The sequence below is a fragment of the Microtus ochrogaster genome, chromosome 4 (genome assembly GCF_000317375.1).
Source record: "Microtus ochrogaster isolate Prairie Vole_2 chromosome 4, MicOch1.0, whole genome shotgun sequence".
Lineage (NCBI taxonomy): Eukaryota > Metazoa > Chordata > Mammalia > Rodentia > Cricetidae > Microtus > Microtus ochrogaster.
This window is the reverse complement of record NC_022011.1, coordinates 40382315-40399778: the sequence shown is the minus strand read 5'-3', so window position 1 is coordinate 40399778 and position 17464 is coordinate 40382315. Positions and strand designations below refer to the sequence as shown.

At 49.7% G+C, this 17464-nt stretch overlaps 1 protein-coding gene across 1 annotated transcript in view; it reads left to right on the top strand.

Annotated features, from left to right (window-relative positions):
• The window catches only part of Morn5 (MORN repeat containing 5), a 29012-nt gene extending 12517 nt beyond the window's left edge, over positions 1-16495 (top strand). The window contains exon 5 of the mRNA XM_005345973.1: positions 16348-16495. Coding sequence (XP_005346030.1) covers positions 16348-16427 — 80 coding nt within the window. The 3' untranslated portion in view covers positions 16428-16495. The remainder of the gene's footprint in view (positions 1-16347) is intronic.
• The last annotated feature ends 969 nt before the right edge of the window (positions 16496-17464 follow it).

Genomic DNA, 17464 nt, shown 5'->3' with positions numbered 1-17464 from the left:
GACCCTGGAGGCCAGCACACAGGAGACAGCCGACCCTGGAGGCCAGCACACAGGAGAAAGCCGACCCTGGAGGCCAGCACACAGGAGACAGCCGACCCTGGAGGCCAGCAGGCCAGGGCAGTCTCACAGAACACCTCTGAAACCAACACAAGAGCAGAGAGACAGACACAGCGGGGCTGGGAAGAGCAGGGGACAGCATGTGCAAAGGTTAGAGTTGGGAGAGAGTGTGTGCCACCTGGGAACCACAGTGACAGGAGCATGGTGGGGGTAGGGTGGACAAGGACTAGAGGAAGGGAATGTTTCAGACTGGAAGTGTAGCAACTTTAGAAAGACCCATTACACAGAAAGGAAAGGGCAAACGAGTTAAGTTTAGATAGGAGATCCTCTGGTAAGATGGTGGGTGGGAGAGGGCAACTGAAAGGACCCTGGTAGGCCCAGCCTGGTGACCCATAAAACCTGGGTTACATCATGAGGATGCTCTTCACTGCTGAGCCATCTCTCCAGCCCAAGAGATGTCTTTCCTAGCTGGGGACTGTGGCACCCGCCGCACTCAGTTACTGTGAAATTAACTTTTCTTTTGAGGCAAAGCCTTGCTATGTTGCTCAGGCTGGCCTTGAACTCCTGGGCTCAAGCACATCTCTTGCTTCAGCCTTCCAAGTAGCTAGCTAGCTTTTAGGCTTTTAGTGATAATTTAAATCCACCCTTCTACTCACTAAAAGGGTTTGCAAACCTCCAGCATTCTAGAATATGAGCGGGCGACCTGGGCTCTCCTGAGTTTGGCTTAGGCTATGTCAGTTAGTTTTCATTATCAACTTGGCAAAATTGAGTCCCCTGGGAGGAGAATGTCACTGGGGACGTGTCTGTGAGGAGTTACATTAATACCTATTTGAGATGAGCTGACCTTTCTCCTGTGGGTGGCACCATTCCCTGGGCAAGGCTATGTAAGAGTGGAGCCAGCAGGCTGAGCACCATGGTGGGTGCGCCCAGCTCTCCTGGGCTCTTGCCTCCTGACTTCGCCTGGACTATAACCCAGACTGTGGGCCCTGTGGAGTCTTCCTACCTCAAGTTGCTTTTGTCACAGCAGCAGGGAAGGCACGGGCCCTGAGGCACATCAGGAGTGTTTCCTCCTGATGACCGCACACGTGACACAGCCCATGTGCATATGCCTACTGCACACACGTAATGCTCAGTGTTTTCTAGTCTGCTCTTTGGTAGGTGCTGGCTGCTCGGCACTATGCTAACTTCACAGCTCTCTCCAAGGACTGCCAGAGGTGGCCTTTGCTGGCTCCGCCTGCCTCTCTCTCCTCTAAGGTCACACAGGCTTCCCAGCAGTGCTTAGCCGGTGACAGTGGGAGCTCATGAGGTCATGGACTGGGCGACTATGTCTGTCATCACCGTTCCTGGCATCTCACAGGTCCCATGAGCCGATCACGTCTTTGTAAAAGAAAAGGCAGGCAGGTAGCGCTCCTCCTCTCACATCTCACATGTTCTCCTTCTGAGATTCAAAGTTCAGTTCTCACACATAACAGACAACTTGCTATTTTGAATGAAAGCAATCCGTTATATTTCTACACGGTGCCAAGGTTTCAAATCATCTCACTGGCCAACATAGGGTCATATGTGGGGACTCAGGCCATATCTGATCTGCAGGGTTTGTGTTTCTTGGTCTAATGTTTGAGCTTAGGCTTAGCTGCTGGGTGAGTGCACAGTACTCGGGTCCCTGCTGTATAGCTAGCCGCATTAGCCATTTCTGTCCGCCTCACAGCTTCTGCTCATGTGCTGCCTCAAGCCTCATGAACGCCTCCATATGTACATGCTGGCGTCTGGAACGGAGGCAGGAGATGTCCTGAGATGAGAATGTCAGGTCTCAGAGTGGCAGGCAGGCTGGAGGCACTAGAACTGTTCCATCTCCCCATTAGTGATCTTTCCTCCTTCCCGGAGTTTCCTGTCTTAGAACAGTAACTAGTAAGTGATAGCCACTGGGCACAGTTAGTGCATGCCCCTCTCAGTACAGCAAACACAACAAACCAGGCTTGTTTAGGACCTTCTGTCCCATGAGAGGCCTGAGGACTGGGACAGGGGCTGTAGCGATTAAAGACACAGGGCCTAGAACCCCATCAATGGTAGGTGAGCTGTGTGATCATGGATAGCTCACTTTGTGCTCTAAGAGCCTCAGTTTCCTCATCTATGAAATGGGTATTGTGGTAACATCTCTCTGGAGGATCTGCGGGGCAAAGGGAAAATAGTATATGACTAGGCAGCCCAGCACCTGGCCCCACAGGTGTTCAGTGATTGGCGGCTCGAGGCCGCCATCACTACGGTGATTACTGACTCAGGCTGGAGGAATGAGGAGTAAATGGGGCCCTGGGGCTTATTATGTTTTCTCTGGATGCTAAGGAGCAAAGAAGTCTCTTGGGAGACAAGTGTGATTGGCTATGCTAATTTTGCTGCCTCCTCCCTGTTCAGCCTGGGAAACAGAATGCTACTGGGAGCTAGGGTCCAGGTCTGGGTTCACCTTGTTTGAAGGTCTTCCTTCCCCACTCCTGTGTTCTACACCATGTTCAAGTCCACCCAGGCTACCAGCCATCCGTGAGTGAGCAGCGGCACAGACAGCCTTTCCCGCCTTCCTCACCTGCCACAGACCTCCTCATTCCTCAGCATTAGCACGGAGCCAGGCCAAGAGGCCAGCCTGATATTACTTGAGGATGACTTCACCTGCACACTCCCCTCTCAGGGGGCAAGGCTGGAAAGCTCCCTGGAGAGGAGGCTGGCCAGGCCCTGGGCTTTGGACTTCTCTCAGCTCTCACCCTCACCTTATCTCTAACAGGAGAACTCACGTGACCTGTAGTTTACAGTGTGATGTCAGACAGGCTAGCAAGTTCCTTATGGGGGCCTGGAGATATATCTCAGTGGTTAGACCATTTGCTGCTCCTGCAGAGGACCCATGTTTGAGTCCCAGCACCACATGGTGGCTCACAGCCCTCTCTGTAACTCCAGCTCCAGGAGATCTGATACCCTCTTCTGGATTGTGTGAGCACCAGGCAGGCATACACATACACATAAAATAAGTCTTCAAAAACAGAATTTGCTTCTGGTTGGTCACACAGCTGTTGACAAAGTTTGGCCCAAATCCAAAGCTTGTTTGCTGTAGTTTGGCTGTGGGCACAGCCCCTCAGAGCTCCAAGTGTTGAAGGGGCAGGGCCCCAGGGGGTGTTATCAGGAGGTGGAGTCCCAGGGGAGACCCTTAGGTCACTTGGGACATCCCATCACAAGAGTCTGAGACCTGGGTTCTAGTGCCACAGCCAACCCTTCACACGTCACCCTCCACTGAGATGCCACTCTCACCAGAGGCCCAAAGCAGCCAGGCTGCCACACTTGGCAGGGAACCTTTGACAACACAAGCTGAATAGACTTTCTCCCTCTGTGTTCACTGCCTGGCTGCTCTGTCATAGTCACAGCACGCTGGTAAATACACTATTATTTTCTTCTTGTGAATGTGCACTAACTCATTTCATGCTCATTGGCCTCTTAAGTCTGGGCATACATGAGTCATGGTTGTCCCTCTCCCAAACACAGTCACTGGAGCTCAGAAAGTCTCCCAAATGGATGAGAAGCCCCACTCTCGAGTCTTAAGACAAAACACTGCAGTCTCCCAATTAAGCATAACCTTTTTTGAAAAGTGGTCCTTTCTACACTTTGATCCGATGAGGAAGCATTTGAAGATATTCAGGTCAATTGCCTTTAATACGATGAAAAACCAAGAGATTAACTAGTGCTGCGTCTCCCCCCCCCCCCCCCGCCCCGTGTGCCGCCTTCACCTCAGGACCGATTAGCCAAAGTGACGTCGGCATTTTGTTCATGCATCTTTTTATGTGTCTGTTGCTCACCTCCGTAGCACTAGTAGGAATCATCTCTGAGAGTACTATGCCACTAATCCTCACTCCCCCTCCCAATTAATGACACCCCACGCGAGTCTCCGATGAAAGGCACATTATTAATATTCAAGGAAAAACCCTTGTAACCATTTTAACAGATACAGCTAACAATGAACTAAATTTGCTTTGTGCAAGACAGAGAGTGAGCATCCCAAATTAGTGTATGTAAAAGCTGAAATCCTTCCCTGAAAGGTCTCAGTATCATCCCCAAAGAATATCCGATCAGCAACAGCGCCGTCAAGATTCCCGCCAACATTATTCCCTTTGTTGTCGGCAGTGGAGAATCAAGCACATCTGGCAAATGTCCTGGCGCTCACAATCTCTCAAACGGCTCTAATTCCCAATGGTGAAAGAGAACGCCACTGCCTAATCGCGCTTCTCTTCAAAATAGCACCGACTTTTCTTCAATCAGAAACAATGGCTTGGTTTCATAAAAATATCACACGCTGGAGATTATTTGCAGAGAGGCCCATTTTACGCTTGAATCTGTGGGTCCCAGACAGAATTCAAAATTAAGACCATGGACCTCACTTGAATGTGTGCTTGGTTCAGTGGGAAGAAGGGCTGTGACCTGGCCTGTGCTGTCTGGAGCCTCTGGGAGGAAGAGGAAGATGGTGGTAAGATCTACCACTGAGTGGACATCCACTCTCACGTAGGAGGAAGTCCTGCTCTGCTCTCCGCCACATTTGACAAGCTGAGGCTCAGTGAGTTTAAAGAATCTCCCCCAGGAAATTCAGCACAGATGGGAGTCATATTCAGGCTCACCTGCATGCCAGGCCCGTTCACAGGGGACGGGCAACCACCCCAGGCACCTCTAGAATATGTCAGCTGCAGACTGTACATCTGAAAATGGAAGGCCAGTTTAGTCTTCAGAAGTTTAAACATCCCAGATGCTCAACAGAAGGGAACCAAGGGGCATGTGAGATGTGGGATGTTATGACAGTTATGACCACCCCTGCTGCATCCCAGGGATAGGCCTCCACCTCCTGTGACACCAGCAGGCTTGGCAAGTAGCTCTTCTGATCGTTCCCACTTCACAGATGGTGAGATGGAGGTGCTGTGGCTCTTGGTCAGCAGAGCTGGAATTAAGCCCAGGGCCAGCTGACTCCAAAGCTAAATAGCCATGGGGTTGGGGCTGACTCTGAGTTAGAAGACGGGGGTTTGCTGGTGGGGGGGGGGCTGGCTCTGAGTGAGAGGGCAGGGTTTGCTGGTGGGGGGGGCTGGCTCTGAGTGAGAAGGCGGGGTTTGCTGGTGGGGGAGCCAACAGCCTTCCCAGCGCCTGAGATGGAGCAGTCTGAGCTACAGACAGCCGCTTTGCTAAGATGGGTCCTCTGCTTACTTTATGCTCAAAATCCAGCTTAGAAAGAGAGTCTTCCAGAGCTATAGAAAGTCAAGACTCCCCTCATCTTGAAGCAGCTGCTTCCCCCAAGATGACCAACCCCAGGCCTGACCCTCACACGGTCAACCATGGTCCGTCCAGCCAGGGCTAGAACCCTGAATTTCCACTGACAGCTGCAGCTTCTGCCCCAAACCCAGGCTATCTCTCAGTGGAGCCTCCCTGGGGTTTTCTGTAAGTGGGCCAGTGAGACTCCCACACGGCCCCTCCCACTGCTAGCTCTCTAACAAGACAAAAGGCAATTTACCCAAATGTTATAATCACCTGGAGGCTGGCACACAGGGGCATCCCTGCTTTATCTGTGGCATTGTCAGCAGCACCATAATGAAGGCTTTGTAGAGGGATAATATCACACTTGGAACTGCCAGATAAAATGCCCTTACAGAGCAGCCCTCCTAGCAGACGTGGATATGAGCCGTCAGCAGAAGGGACACGGAAGCCTCTACTGTGCCAGAAGCTTAGCCCATCCCCAGCCTTTGAGGAGTGCTATTTTCCGTACTTGACAGATGGGGAAACTGAGGCCCAGGGAGTATGTTATTTGCTAATAATTATGCCTCTGTTAAAGGGAAGAGCCAGCATTTGAATCCAGGTCTCTCTGATAACATAGGTAAAGCTATGGGACCCTCTTCCCAAACAGAAGTTGGCCTAGGAAGGGTAAGGCTGGTCCATTTGAAAGCTACCTACAGGTCCTTGCCAAGATCCATGCTTGGTAATGACAGCCTGCCCTGCTTGCTGCCCCTTCCTGACCTACAGAACTGCCCACTGTCACCCTCTCTTGGAAATCCCCTTTCCAACTGCGGGACCATGGACTGTGCTAACAATGCTTCCCTGCCCCCAGGGCAGCCTCCTGAAGGCATCCAGAGGCCATAGCTTCCCCTTCCGCAGCTGGAATCAGCCTGGCCAGCATGGTTTGTTTTGTCTCCTTTAATGGAAGTTAGTGCAAGGCCAGAACCCATGGGCAGAAGCCTCACCTCTCTTCCTCAGTTCAGCTCTGGAAGTCAGGGAAGATACTTAGCTGAAGCCCATACCTAGATCTGAGGGCCGCTAGAGCCACAGGGCAACTCTTTGAGATGCCACTGCGAGCTGGGCACCTTTGCGCAGGTGGCTTACCTTCTCTGAAATGCAGGGTCCTGTGAAAGATGGGAGTAGTTAGTAGAGGACCTGTCATATAGAGTTACAGTGAGCATGAAACTGGTGCAGGCAGTCTAGGGAACAGAGCGTGCTTCTGTCCATGGGGCGGTGCATGCCAGGATCACGGGAATGGTGATTTTGTACCACAGATAGAAAGTTGAAAGCAGGTATGTCCTTCACACCAAACAGCCAGAGAGCCAGAGTTCCCTAGCAGGCTAGTCTCTGGCCTCCACCCACCTGCTTTTGATACTGCTTTGAAAATTGAACCTGTGGTCTGCTGTTCCCAGATCTCTCCTTGGTGTTTGGTTTTGGGGTACAGGCCTCTCATCTTCATCCTTTCTTATCAACCTTCAGATCCCCTGACACCCGAGACTCGGGTCTTCGCTTTTCTCCTGTGTACATGAGGGCTTCATATGGCAGCGCAGAGCTTTCCCCAAAACCCCAAATCAGTGCAGGATGGAGAAAAGCACAGACAAAGCAGGCACAGACAGGAAGCCTGGGGCCTTCAGGGAGCCCAGTGCTCAAATAAACTACAAATGACACGTGGAAGGCAGTCCAACACACTTCCATGTGGCCTGTGATGTTCATGTTCATATTTAATTTAAAATATTGACTATGAGGGTCTTTCTTCCAAAACTAAAAATGCCCTCATTTCTCGGGTACCCAGAGCTGCAACAGCAGTGAGCTGAATGTCTGACTGTGTAGGGGTCCTCAGATTTAGCACTCTGACCTGCTTGTGTGTTGGAGGCTGGGGGAGGACTCAAGGGGGCTTCCCAAAGCAGTGATGTCCAGCAGGGCTTTGATGGGTGTGTCCTAGTGGGTCTGAGCTATGTGTTCGAGACAGAGGATGAAGCGAGTGAATACTGGTTAGGGTGTTTGACTTCCATCCCTTGGACAGTGAACAGTTAGGGCCAGAGCTGCAGAAGGGCTTCTCAGGAAGTGGGGCACGGCCACACCACAGGCTGCAGGGATGAAGACAGATGTGGCTGTTGCTGCACCACATCTGTCACTGGTGAGCCTGTGGAGAGGCTTTGGTTCTGAGCCTGAACCCCCTCCCCTGTGATCCAGAGATGGTAACATTGACCTGCAAAACCAGTGTCAAAGAATAGTTCCCCTCCCTCCTGTTTGTCTCAGCCACCCCAGCCTAATCTAGCCTCTGCCAGCTGTACACTGGCTTCCACCATCCACGTAAACCAGAGATCAGGGCAAAAGGAGCAGATGCTATGAAATCAGGCTGCCAGGGTGACCTTGGCTATGGTACTCAGCTTTGCTGAATTGTCTTATTACTGTAGCAGGCATTTCAATTATTAGTGCTCAAATAGTAAAGGTAGGGAAGCAGGAAGAATAGTGTGGTACCAACAGTGTGAGTCTCATGCACCCTCCACTCAGCATGCACTTGCTCTGGGGTGGGAGAGAGGCCAGGTGTGCAGTCCCCACTCCTGAATGCCTCCTGTCCACACTGGACACAGATGATGGTTCTAGACTAGTATCACTCACAAGCACAAGTCACGTGTGTTTCATCACCTCAGCAACAGGTTCTCTTCTTTGTTCCAATGTGGTCAAAAACTGTGGCACTCAGAGAAGTGTCCTTCTAGCCTAGGGCCTTCCTAAAGAACTTCTAAGTTTCTTTTTTTTTTTTTTTTTTTTTTGTCTCGGGGCACTTTTCCCCTTACCCAGCAACTGAAGCACTCACAACTTCCACCCTAAGCCACACCAGCCAAATTTTCAGAAGCATCCATGAGGTCCACTGAGGGAGGGCATGTGTTCCTGGGTGCCCAGCACCTGGCCCCAGATAGATTCTGAGATTCCTGAGATTCTTAATTCACCTGTCCCCAATGAGAGCTCCTAAGGCCTCTATCCCCATCATTTCAATATATTAAAACAAAATCCAAGCTCTGTTTACTGTTGGGTCGCTCCAACTCTTCGTGGTCCATTATTTGCTGCAGTTCTGTTACACTAGCTCTGATTTCTTGGGAGGGGTGTGTATAGCACAGAATTCTGGCAAAATGAAGAAACAGCCTGCAAATAGATTCAAGGATAATAAAATTGTTTTGATTTCTAGAATTAATAACTAATCAAGTTTGAATGCATTAATTATAATATTTATTTATTTCAGTCTTACCATTTCCTTTTTTATTTCCAAGCCTCTTATATCTGAATGGGCCTTGGCAAGCTTGCGGATGCTGGGTTCTGCAGCTCTGGTTACCAAGGGGTGATGTGGTTTGTCCTAATCCACTCCCAAGAGGATACTTCACTACAAGGAGAGACAAGAGCAGCCTACGGCTTCTCACCTGCCTGCAGCAGGCTCTGCCTGGGCAGGGACTTCTCAGTCAATATTGACAGTACTGAGGTCTTCGCCTCTGGCCACCACCACCACCAGAAAAGTTCTAAGTCTCCTTTTTGTTGGGAGTTGTGAAAGGAATGCTAGGGCATGGTGTATTGGTCCGCCTCCACCATCTCATGCATTTGTCATTTGTACTGAAGGTGGGGCAGGGCTATGGGGTGGATGCCTGCCATGGGCTGAACGTCTAATTTGATTTGCAACTCCATCCCTGTCTGGACTCCTGTTGGCATTGACCCCAGGAGTAAAGGGCAGTGTCCTGTGACAGATGCTCTCTGTCCCAGAGCCTGGCCTGGCCCTGGACCCACTGCCAGCCTGGCATGACGAGGTTGGCTGTTCAGATTGGCAGTGTCTCTTTCCTGTATTTGTGATCCCATACACTCCAACTTCAGATACATCCCCACTGCCACAGTCAGCCAGCTCCACGCAGTGTGCCACGCATACACCAGAGTTCCATGCATTACAGTGTGTTTCTCACCCTCAAACATAACCACTGGCACACTCACAGGCACACAGTAGAATAGGCATTTGTTCCCTACACACACTAGCAGCTTCACTGAGCCTCCCACTCTGCCCCAATGGAGTGAAGAAAGTCACTACATCTCCTAAGCTTTCCTTATGGTAAGTGATGCAGTCCCTTCTCTTGTTGAGGAGGGATGAATGCACACAAACACGCACACACATACACATGCACACACCACCTCCCACACACCACACGCACACACAGGCACACACATACATATACACACACTCACACACCCCACCGCATGAACACACATACACATACATGCACACTCACACACACACACCATACACATGTACACTCATACACATGCATACACACACATATACAACCACCACCACATCACACATACATGTATGTGCACATGAATGTACACACACACACACACACACACACTCACATGCACACACAAAGCTCAGCCCCACTAGGCTCTGGCCTGGGCTGCCCTCCCTCCCTGAGGTCTGTCGCTTTGTTCATTCTGGGTCTCCTCCCTTTCCCAGTCCACACCCCTCCCCTCACACTAGTGGAATCTGCATAGGAGTGGTGACCACAGGGTTACATAACCCAAAGGTGTGCCAAGAGCCCAGCTTGTGGGTGCCCAGTGACCCCAATTTACCTGTTTGCCCACCACAGCTCACCTGCCCCAACCTGTCCTCTTAGCTTTGAACAGAACTCATTAGCTGAGCTGTGCCTCTTGATCCTCATGGTGCCAATTCTGAGTAAAGACCTCCTCCCTGTGGTTCCCCCCACCCCATATCTGGCAGGGACCCAGAAGTCCCAAGGGTACACTGGTGAGTCCCTTAGGGAACACACCCTTGCAATCATCCAGTTTGGGAATTAAGGACCCACTGAAACAATGTCTAGCTTTCACCTCCTCAGTGTTCATGGAGCACCCTTCTTCCCGGCCAGGCCTCCCCTGTCTTCTGTAGGAGGTCTGGTTCAACCCACCATGCAGATGGGATCCTGCCTCAGAAGTGGAGAAGGGCTGCTCACCCAGCAAGTGGGTGGCTCTTCATCTGACCCAGGTCTGTCTAGTTCAGAAGTCCTACCTTGTAAAGACAACTAACTTCTGGCTTCTCTCTGGGTCTTTGGCATTCCCTCTGCACCAAGAGTTGTCCTAAGCATGTTACAGACATGACTTCATGGCAAAGCTTCCTGGTAGAGACATTTTTAGAGGGGCAAACAGGCCCAGCAAGGTGGCAACCTCTTGCCCAAAGTAGTGGCACAGAGCTCCAAAGCCATACTGTGTGTGTGAGTGTGTGCACTTCCTTGTGTGTTGTACACATAGAGGTCAGAGGTAACTTCAGTTTCCTTCTCCTGTTGCTCTTTACCTTATTAGTTTTGAGGAAGGGTCTCTCATTGGACCTGGAGCTAGTCAGCAAGCTAGTTTCATCTAGACGGCAAAGGCAGCAAGCCTCAGGGATCCACCGACCCACCCTATCTACAGCAGAGTTGCACACTCACACAGATGCTGGTGTCTGGTGTCTGACCTCACGTCCTCACACTTGTCCCACTGAGCCATCTCTCCAGCCCCCAAAGCCACACTCTTAACCAGTGTGCAGCCATACTGCCCCCCACTCTGCTGTTTTATTGCAGCCATCCCTCTTCTTGCTTCAGTGTCACGCTAACCTGCAGACTCAACTGCTGTCACCTTCTGTGACCTGAACAGCTTGGCAGGCCTGGCCCATATCTGGCCTATGCAGGCTGGTCCTTCTCCATCTTTGCTGGAAGGGAAATCATAGGCCAGTCAGGCTTGGAGTTCCTGCAAATGGTTAGTCCTCAGGTATGATTCTCGGCCAGGTGGTGAAGCGCCCAACCTATGGCCTCAGGACACAAAAGGCAGCAGCTGCTGGCAGTCCTGGGCCTGTACTTGGCAACTTCCTACTATCTGAGGAGCTCCATTTGCCCAAGGAGGGAGGATATATATTCTTTTTTTTTTTTTTTTGATCTCAGTCCCACAGAGTGAATCTATTACTTTTATGTCCCCAAGTTTACATTTCTTTATTCATTTGTTCACCATATAGTTAGTTATTAAGTACTTTAAATGTTCTGGGTCTGTGCTAGGCCCTGATGATGTGGCTGCTGTTTGAAGCAACCATGACCTTGGCTTCATTGTCAGGGAGGTCTGGCATCCAGACAGGGCTTGTGAGGGTGGAGTGGAGGTGAGCATGAGGTCCTTTGTGTCCAGACAAGTAAATGCATAGGCCCCTTCCCAATCCATAGCCTTTACCACTATAGGAATTTAGACTTCTGAAAGAAATCTCAGAGCATCACCTAGATCAACAGTTGCTTGTGTTAAAAGGAGTAATCTGATGTCCGGATTTAAAGTATAACACAGCTGGCATGTTTAGGCCTTTTTTGATTCTTTTTTTTTTTTTTCCGCTGAAGACAGAACTTAAGTTCTCCTTGTGCCTATCAGGCTAGTATCCTATTCTGGTGTTTTAGAAGGTCCAGGTATCCCAGGCTAACTGGAAACTTCCTTATTCTCTAGCTGCAGACTCCTGAGGCAAATCAGGATGGAAAAGGCTTATTCAGATTCACCTGGCAAAGCATTTACTGGGCACTTACGTGTGCTGGGTGCAGTGGTCCCTGCACCAAGAGCTTAGCTCTAGGCCAATGATTCCCAGCCTTCCCAATGCTGGAACCCTCTAATACAGTCCCTCATGTTATGGTGACCCAACCATAAAGTTATTTTTGTTGCTGCTTCATAATTCTACTACCATTAGGAATCATAATGTAGGGTATCTGATATGCAACCCCCAAAGGGGGGTCTCTAATGGGAAGGGCGGCATTACCTAAGAAAGGATGTTAGAAATCCGGTGTGAGGGGCCAAGGGAGACAAACAGTGAATGTTTTCACTTGGGCAACTGGCTGTGCTCAGGGGTCTGGCTTCTCTTGGCGAGCATGGTATCTGATCAGTAAGGAGCACACTCGGTTTTCATGCATTTGAAACAAACAATTTTATTTGAGAGCAATACAGTCACATGCCCAGTGTGAGGCTCCTACAGCGATTCTCAACACGCCACATGCCCACGTCCTCTTATTCATAGCCACTGTTGTGTGACACACTTGGCAAATTAGTACATTTGTACCGATACTAGTGTTGGTGAACTAATTTGACTAAGGTCTAAGGCTTAATCCAATCCCCTTTCTTTCCCTCACGTCTGCTCACACATGTAGTTGTGTCTTTGTGGGCTCCTCTCAAGTGTGGCAGTTGCTCCAGCTTTTCTGTTTTATTTAGTGGGTTTTGTTTGTTTTCAGATGGGGTCTCATTATGTAGCCCTGTCTGGTCTAGAATTCACTATGAGCCCAAACTAGACTCAGTCTCAGAGATCACCTACCTCTGTTGCCTGAGTACTGGGAATAAAGGTGTACACTACCATGCCTCATTAGGACTTTTGTTTTGGTTTGGCTAGGAACTGATCTCAGCAACTAGGCTACACCCATAGGTGCTGCTTTTCTTGTTTGGGGGGCAGTTCTAAGGAGCACTGGTCATGTATTTTGTAGGATGTACCTTCATGCAGAAAGTTTAGATGTTTCTCTTCCAATCAGACTGTAGGGTTTGGAGAAGAAGCCCACAAAAGTGAGGGCCATTTCTATCCAAACAGAACCAGAAGACAGGTTCCCTGGAGTTTGCTTGCCACTGTCCTGAACCTTGGTCCTAGCTGAGGTCAGTTTCTCCATTGCAAAGTTACTGTGTGTGTGTGTGTGTGTGTACGCGCGCGCGTGCACGCACGTGTGTTTTCTTCTCCCTTCTTTTGGGAGATAGTCACTCTGCAAGGCATCTATTCAGATTTTCGTGTATTTTTGCCAATATTTTATGCTAGAATTTTTACTTTTTAGAAGTATAAAACCATTAGTGTTTTTAGGAGCCTAAAAATCTTTCATGAAATTTCAATGAACAAAACATATAAAAATCACCAAGACATTATACTGCAGGGCAGGACAAAAAAGGCAAGGATTATTTAAAAAATTTTTTCTGTGATCAGATCACATTAAGTAAACAAAATTTGGAAAACACCCAAAAAACAGGAAGGAAAAATCACACTTCCCAGAGTTACCCCAATTCATTTTATCACTTTTAATTTTTTCCGAGCCGCAATTTTACATGGAGCAGGGATTTCTGCATAAAAGTTCATAGATTTTTGTTGTGGGGAGGTGTTTTGTTTTGTTGCATCATCTTATTATTCTGGCTTATTATCTCATCAAAAGCATTTCCCCTGTGTTGCCATATCGACTCCACAACTATTATTTTCGCTGGCTGCTAAATATCCCCTCCCCATGGCTTACAGTGAGAGCCCACTGCTTCCTCCCCACGCCAGAAGGTTGCTGGCAAGGACAGTATTTAGAAATCATTTGTTAAATGAATGAATAGACAACAAAGTAACCATTCCCTAATTTAGAAATCCACATCACTTTCTGTCCTCTTGATTCTAAACAGTATGGAGACAACTACGACACTACTTCCTTAGGATGGTGTCCCAGAGTGGCATCACCAGATCCAAAAACTTAGGATGATGTTAAATCACCAAGCCAGAATTCTTCCCCTCCTGTTCCCACTTCCCTTTGCGCCACCCACAACTCTGCCAAGGCTGATCATTTACAATTGATTAAAGAGTTCGTGGGGGTGTTTTCCCCACTTTTTTTTTTTTTTGCTTTCTTCCCCTCCTCCTCCCCTCCTGCCAAAAAAGGAGGAAAATTGCCCGAGAAGGTGAAGATGTTCTCAGACAATCATATTAACATATTCCAACAATCGCAATTTGCAAAATAGTAATCACTACTCTCGGGCTCCAGGAGGCATTAATCAAAGCTACAGGTTTAATTCCATTTTAAATATTGATGAAATGTGCTCCGGCAGCCTCACCCTGGCATGGCAGGGCCAGGGGAACTGAGGAGGTTGGAGGGAGGGTGGAGGAGCAGCTGCCCGAGGAAAGGCATCTGGGATTCAAATTGGTGGCTGTGCAGCCAGGTAGAGAGTAAACTGAGTAGTGAAGAGGGCTGTTAAGTCCATTGCTGTCAATTTGTAACCATCAGGGAGGGGCCTGAGGACTGGTTCAGCACAATACACCCAGTTTGTCTGGTTTCAGGGGTTACCGCTGAAGAGGCTGCAGCTGCACTGATTCGAATAGCCTGGAGACTTCAGAACTGTAATTATCAACCAGGCTGCTCACAGTGTGGCGAAAGTGGGCTTCACCAGCGGTTAACTCCTTGTGTGCTGACAAATCAGCGCAGCACCCCACCACACACCCTTGGGTTGCCAGCCTTAGCTAGGACATTCAGACAGCCTGCTAGGGGAAACTGAGGCCCAAGGGCAGAACCTTGGTCATTCTCCTAGCAAGCCCTTTCTCTTAAGTCACATTGAGAAATACTGAAGGCAGGTAGGGGCTAGCGTGAGGGTCACCTACCAGGGGCTAGCTCTTGCAGAGGCAACTTTGGCTCTCACATCATCAAATATGCCCTGGGGTGAGAAGTTAGGCTGCAACCAAGAAGTTAGCCTTACAGCCAAGATGAACTTGGCTGAGATTCCAGAGACTGGGGATCTAAAACCTCACTTCTGGGACATGATCTCCCCAACCCCTGCTGTATTCTTACAGAGACCCAATGAGCTGCAGGGCTTGTGTGACACATTCAGGTATCCACGAACTTCTTCCCAGTGTGGACCTGGTGATCCTAGGGAGTGTCCCTGGGCAAGGGCTGGAGGAGGTTTTCACTAGCCTTCTGCTTTTCAGCTTTCAGTGAGTCCCCTTGGTCCTCAGATTCCAGTGTTTGTCACCTGAAGAGAATGGGTAGTAGTACCCTTCTCCTATGGGAGGCAGTGGGTTAAGCAGAGGTGGGGAGAAAATGCCTCTTTCTGTGGCCCAGAGGAAGCTATCCTGAGGCCAGGGATGGACAGGAAGGACAGGCAGGTGGTAGGGGTACAGGTGAGTGAAATGTGTGCAGCCCCATGGTGCTCCTCTCAGAACAAAACCCAGGCAAATTCTCCCAGGTATCCACTCTGCCTGGTGTCCCTGGTTCTGGGAAGCTGGAGGTGACCCTTGGAGAACAGAGTCAGCCATGAGAGCAGCAGGCTACGGAACATGAGGCAATGGTAACAAGCAAAGAACTAGCTGTGCATTTGGCCACAGGAAAAGTGAAACGGACCCAGATGGAAAGAAGTCCCACACAATGCGGCTCACAGCACAATGCCATTTCTGTAAATTAAAAACACATTTGCACACAAAACAAGAGGGCATATTTTACAAAGCTGCATTCATTTTTAGGGGTGCATGCCCTGCTATTAGAGTTGTGCTGGGGGAGGGACTGGGTGTTATTTAAAAGAGAAAGAGGGAGAAAAGGAAAATCAGATAAATTCACAGAGGGTCCCATAAAGAAAGGGGGGGCGCTGCTTATGGACTGAAGATCGGTGCTCACTCAATTGTGAAGCTTGGAAAAGCGTTAGCCATGGGCTGAGATCCTCCCGGGTCTCCCACATGCTGACCAGGAGGCTGGGCACTGTGGCCAGACCCGTGAGCCCCTGCTCATCTGCATGGTGGTGGGAAAGATGTGCTTGTTGGGGAGGCCATGCGACAGATGCATCCCGTCTCTGAAAGGATGACACCAGCAGTCTCCTCCTTGTCTCCCACTGTCTCCTAGCACTTCTGCCTAAGTCTGGCCCAGTGTGAGCAGGCTGCTGCTTGTATGGTTGTCAGCAGGTGCTTGTTTGAGTGTGAGGCGCCCACTCCACCCGACAGGATCAAATCAACTCATAGTGGCCAAATGCTCTTGGGCTGTCTTCATGAGCTCCGTCCTCAAACCACACACTTTCCTCTAACTTAGTGGCCCATTTTCCCAGCCTAGGAGCATTGCTGAGGGATGTTGTAACAGTTAAACAAAGATCGGCTCCAGCCATTCAGAGCTAAACACCTGGGTCAACAGTTGGTGCTGGAAGGCACCCAGGCCCCAAGATCCCACCTGGGGGTCTCCCAGGGCCGGGCCTGAGGGTCCTAGTGAGTACAGGTCTAACTGTCTTCTCTCCCTACAGATGATGATGAACATGAGTGGATCGTCAGGACCTGCCGCAAGGGCTGGGCAGAGAAGCCCGCACAGAAACCCAAGCTGTGATTCCCTCTGCCCATGCACGGCTGCCGTTCTAGCTTCGGCTTGAGTTTCAGAATAAAGGTTTCCTGCACTGAATGATCCAGAGGGTGAGGGCTTTAGAAGACACCCCCATTTCACCTGCTTCAGTATCACCTTGGTAGAACTGGGCCCAAGCCCAGACTTGCCTGTCAGAATATATGGATATTGCATTTCCAATTACTTCTTATACATGGAACGTTCAAGAACCTTCATCTTCTGCCATATTTCTAACTGAATAAGCAGCTAAGGAGGTAAAAACCTCCCTTTTGCAGATGGGGAATCTGTGGCTCAGAGAAATGTGACTGGCTGGTGACTCACTAGGTCTCACCTCAGCGGTGGCACCTTCCCCCAGGACCACCTTTCCCTCTGGGCACTGGATCCACAAGGTGCTCTGGCATCTATACAGGATTCAAATCTCAGTTCTGTCACAGCCACCCACCATGCAACTCTGGGCAGGTCAGTTCTTTGAGCCTCAGCTTCCAGCATCTATAAAACAGTTAAAAGAATGCTCAAAACAACAGTGCTCAAAACAACAGAACACCACAGTGACTCCAGGGAGACAGTTGGAGAGGTGACACCTGGCGGGGTTCAATGCTGACCTGAAATCGCAATCTGTGCCACTCTAGCGTAGCACTTGATGAGTAAGGCAGAAGGACCAGACATGCAAGAGCCAACCCAGGTTACACAGTGAGGACCAATATAAAAAACAGATAGAAAAGTAAATTTGTGCGCTGTGCACATCATCACCCCAGAGATCACATTTGTTAGCTGTGCAGAAGAGGGAATGGTAAAGGCCCCAAGCATCCTCTATGTTTGCATGACTAGTCCATGGAGGAGAACCCCCTTCGGACCCCAGGTTATGATCGCTGCTTTACCCAAGCTACCCTGTGGAGACAGAAGAGAGATCAGGTTAGGGATAGATTTCTGAGATCTTCAGAGAAAAAAAAAAACCTCAAACTAGGGATTCAGAGTGGACCTGGAGGAGAGCCACCAGTCAAGGGAGGTTTTGGTCCCCTCAAGCT